Below are 4,598 nucleotides of genomic sequence, written 5' to 3'. Positions count from 1 at the left end.
TTTAAAACCCCGGTACTCTTTGATGCCGGTAACCCGCTCATGCCTGGCTCACACTCACACTGGTGTAGGAGCTAAATAAATGACATGTACTGTGTAAATCTAGGTGAGAGGTGAAGCGCTTGGCTTTCTGCCGTCCGGTTTTCACCGTGGCCCTGTGTGTGACGGAATTTAAGAAAAAGTGAAAAAACAAAAAGCCTGATCTCTGGATCCCGTTAAGCAAGTTTGGGGAGTTCACCGTCAAAGATCACGTTGGAGCAGCATGGTGACCGGACGACTTTAGCCTCCCTTTCTTTTCTTTTAGAGATCTCAGGGAATGTTGTGCAGGGTGATAAACTAAAAGCTAATGCATTAAGGTGCCCCGGTAGGACAAAGCATGACACGACACAGTTCTTCTGGGAAATTTTAATTGTTTCGGCAACTCCCCCCAAAGCCAGTGGTCAAGTCCAACAGTGCAGTAGACCATAACGTACAAGTGCCCTCGTGCACTGGCAGGAGGGTGGTGAGGTAAATTCAGTGCTGAATGTCATGAAAGTTCAAAGTTTTTCTCCCCCCTTTACACTGATAAAAGCTGCCCACACTCCAGCAGAACAATCGTTTCAGGTCACCATAGACACATCACCTGTTTGTTAGAGTATTTCACCAATTCATAACCAAAGTTTAATGATTTTCCAGAGTAAATCATTTACTTCCTAAGGAGAGACGCAGGGATAGTGAGCCGTGGAGATTTTTCCTAACAGAAGTACTCCTCGGTTTCATTTTTAACATGTGTCCATCCTAACAGAATCAAATCAAGACAATTTCAAGACACCGATCTATCTCTGAGAGCAACTCAGCACTGTCAGAGCTAAAAAGAAGAGAACAATTCAGGAGAAAGCCAAAGGAGGAAGCATCAACTCAGAAAGAGGGGCTGCTTCAGTGCACATTCAGCATCTCTGCAATGAGCCTGACATGCTACATTTCAAACTATTTCAAACACTGCAAAGAGTTTAATGAGATCATCATGTGTGGACATTAGTGGCAGAGCATAGACACGGTCATTCACTAAAGTGGAAACACAATATTTACAGAACTGCAAAAAAAACAACGGTTTTCAATAAAAAATATCTTATAATAATTACAATAGTCTATTTAAGCATATAAGTCCTTTCACATACCTTAATAGAACATTTGTGTCTCTGTATTTACAAGCTTAATTGTCTCGAATCAGAATTGTTCTTTACAATAGCAAACATTTTAAGATACCAGGGACAGCGTCCCTATTCAAACACAAATCATCTATTTTAAACAATAGATGTGCAGAACATATACAATGATTTTTTTTTTTTATTCGCAGTTTAGTAAAGCTTTAAACTGGAGTCGCTCAAGCACAATTCTGTTTTCATAGCTGCTGAAAATTGGTTTCCAAAGACAACAACAACAAAAAAAACATCTGTGAGGGGACTCGATGCTTTCACACTCTAAGAACAAAAAGCATGAAAACAAAAAAAATGGACTTGACAACTTAAAGCAGCCGGTAGGAGGGAGGAATAAGTCTATTTTTTCCTCAGAAACAATGATAATAATTACCAAAAAAAGAAAAAAAAAACATTAGGAAGGAAAAAAGCTGATTTGAAAAAGTGATTTTATTTGGGTTTAATTCCTCCCAGCGGTTTTTGCAATCCTCCTTGTGACTGTGCCTCCAGTTGGGTGTGAGTCCCTGGCGAAGCTTTGCTGACTTTTGGAGCGGCTCTGCACTGCCTGCACACCTGTGGAGGGGATGAATAGAGGCAAAGGGAGGGAGGGTGAGCTGCAGAACTCCAGACTGACTGGCGCCACCGACAAAACAGAGGCCATGCTTGATCAACAACCCAAAACAAACCAGGTCAAACAACAACCACAGCACTCCTCTGGCTGTTGGGCAACACGGGCGACAGGCAGCCAAAAGCTCTCAGGAAGACCGTGAGACACACACACACTTTAGTCCTACCCAGGTGTGTCTGAATTCACGGCTAAAAATCTGGCTCTGAAGCCAGCCCTGCAGCCCCAATGGAACTGAGATTGAGAGAAACAGCAGGAGGAACGAGAGAGAAAATGTGTGTGTGTCAGTCAGTGAGAGAGAGAATGAAAGGGAGGGCAAGCTGAGGTTTTAACCCACTGTTCTCCTCAGATTGCTACACCAGTGGCAGTTATTGCGCAAAGCACAGCTGCCTCTGAGGCTGGTGCCAATTGCACGTTTAACAATTATTATTTTACCTGACATCCCCCGGCTTCATAGAGACTTACGGCTTTCCACCACTTACACTACGTCAAGTTAAAAGAGCAGTGGTGCTGTTTTATCGGGCCCCTGGGTGTTTTTATTTTTATTTTATTTTGTACAAAATGATTAGTAAGAAAACGAAACTTAAATAATTTCCCTGAAAAAAACACACACATAAAGTAAATTGATATTCTTTTTGTAAAATTATTTAAATCCACTTACCAAATGCAGCGTCGACGTCTCAGCGGCATAAAACTGAGTCCTCTGGTTTTTTCACTATTGATGTTCTCTGAAAAAAAAGCAAGAAAAAAAATTGTGAAATGTCAAATTCATTCAGTTCAATTGAGTTTATTTCTATAGCGGCAATTTACAACGCGTGTCGTCTGAAGGGACTTTACAGTAAAGAGCAAAACATCCGTTCAATCAAATCATCCAAGACAGATTCCAAGTCAATTACATCCATTCCAACTGAGCCCAGTAATCTAACAGTGTTGTCAGTTCATTGTTTAAATTCTTATAAAGTTTTCTATATAAACGCAGCAGATTGCATCAAGTCACGGCCTTGCAGCATTCAGTCCTGGATGAGAACAGTCGCTTTCATTGTGTTGTTGACTTTGCAGAAATCCCTCAGACTGAGCAGATAGGAGAACCTTTTAACAGGAAGAAACCTCCAACAGAACCTGGATCAGTGTGAACGGCCATCAGCCACGACTGGGGGGGTGACAAGACTGAGCAGACATGCAGGAAAACAGAAACCCAGAAGTACTGATCCAGGAGTACTTTCTACGTTAAAGAGAAGAAACTCTCAGAATAGAGATAAAAGAAGGCCTAAACCAAGGAAAACACGCCACATTCAGTCGAGTCTGGTATTAACCAGCTACCTCTGCCATAATCAATTCTCTTCTAGCCTATTGAATGACAAATTGGCCCTATTGTGCGCATTGGAGTGGACTGCAGGCTGAGGCACTTCACCAATCCCGGGATAAGGTGGGCCTCTGACACGCTGTCATTATCATGCAAATTATGAAGCCCGCAATCAAGTGTGCAATCTTGATCCCACGTTAAATGCTTTTTTTTTTTTTTTTTTTTTTTTTTTTTATACTCACATTTTTAAGGCTTTGACAGTAGACGCCCCGTTCCCCCCTGTTTGTTCCTGCAGCATTGGAAGGACAATGACATATAACGGGTATGACGCGCTTTGTCTGAGGCTGACGGGCGGACGGCAGTCTGCCACACGGAGGTAAACCGGGATCCCCCCCCCCCCCCTCCCACCCCCACCCACGGCCTAAAGCTTACCTGATGGTGGTCAATGTTGAGCACCGTGAGCGGCGTCCTGTTCGGGTTGGAGGCTGCTGGAGGGCAGGTCCGCTGTGGCTGCTGCTGCTGCTTCTGAAGGGAAGGGTGCGTCTCCAGGGCCAGCTGCAGGTCCAGGATGTAGTCTATGACATGCTGGAGGATCTCCACTTTGCTCACTTTCTTATCCTGCGGAATGGTAGGCACCAGGCGCTTCAGGCGGCTGTAGCAGTCGTTCATGTCGTACTGCAGGCAGAACAGGTCCTCCTCTTCCATCCTGCACCGGGCGATGTTCAGGCTCTGCTTCGACAGATAGTGCAGGGAGAGCTGGCTGCTGCCGCTGGAGGAGAAGGAGGAGGAGGAGGAGGACGAGGAGGAGGAGGAGGAGTCCTGGGGGTGGACTGGAGTAACAGCCTTCATCTTAGATAACCGACGGCTCACACAGAGGCAGCGAAATAATCAAAGAATAATAACACTAACAGGAGCTGTTTGAGATAACGCCGCAGCGTTGAAAACACAAGCTAAGACCGAGAGGGAACCAAAGAGAGGCGAAATACTGGTCTGTCAACACATCCCGCGAAGCCTTCCAGTTCCTCTCACTTCAGCAGGCGCGCTGTGAACGCAATGAATAGACTTCGTTCATTTATAGAGGAGAGGGGAGGCGCCAAGGCAGCAGGCTGACAGATCAGGGAGAGAAGCTGGTCAATCACCGGCAGCCCGCTGCCCACCGACCCGACAGCGGAGCCGAGAAAAAGGCGTGTCTCTCTCTCTCTCTCCGTGTGCGCGATGCGGTGGGCTGCCTATCTGCTGGAGGAGTGTGTTTCTGTGTGTGTGTGTGTGTGTGTGTGTGTGTGTGTGTGTGTGTGTGTGTGTGTGTGTGTGTGTGTGTGTGTGTGTGTGTGTGTGTGTGTGTGTGTGTGAGAGAGAGAGAGAGAGAGGGAGAGAGGGAGGGAGGGAGTCGGAAGACCGATCCGACGGAGGAGAGAAGAGTGAGAGTGGTGTTCCGAAGCAGTCAAAAGCGGCATTATGGAATAACCGATTAAAGAAAGTGGTCCATGTCTTTGTCCCG

The 4,598-nt window shown here is 45.7% G+C and overlaps 1 protein-coding gene across 2 annotated transcripts; it reads right to left on the bottom strand.

Annotated features, from left to right (window-relative positions):
* Nucleotides 1-387: 387 nt before the first annotated feature.
* id4 (inhibitor of DNA binding 4) lies at nucleotides 388-4,264 on the bottom strand. Of its 2 annotated transcripts, XR_001166617.3 has the most exons (4): nucleotides 3,533-4,264; nucleotides 3,343-3,389; nucleotides 2,459-2,525; nucleotides 388-1,745 (listed from the first exon to the last, which is right to left on the bottom strand). XR_001166617.3 is itself a non-coding variant. In XM_012872535.3 (3 exons), exons 1-2 carry the CDS (start codon nucleotides 3,947-3,949, stop codon nucleotides 2,478-2,480), a joined length of 465 nt encoding a protein of 154 aa, XP_012727989.2. In that variant the 5' UTR covers nucleotides 3,950-4,256; the 3' UTR covers nucleotides 388-1,745; nucleotides 2,459-2,477. The 2 variants fall into 2 exon arrangements, 1 of the variants encoding a protein (XP_012727989.2); XM_012872535.3 differs by lacking the exon at nucleotides 3,343-3,389 and having other exon boundaries at nucleotides 3,533-4,256.
* Between the last annotated feature and the right edge of the window lie 334 nt (nucleotides 4,265-4,598).

The sequence above is a fragment of the Fundulus heteroclitus genome, chromosome 3 (assembly GCF_011125445.2).
Source record: "Fundulus heteroclitus isolate FHET01 chromosome 3, MU-UCD_Fhet_4.1, whole genome shotgun sequence".
Classification (NCBI taxonomy): domain Eukaryota; kingdom Metazoa; phylum Chordata; class Actinopteri; order Cyprinodontiformes; family Fundulidae; genus Fundulus; species Fundulus heteroclitus.
This window is presented reverse-complemented; position numbering and strand designations above follow the sequence as displayed.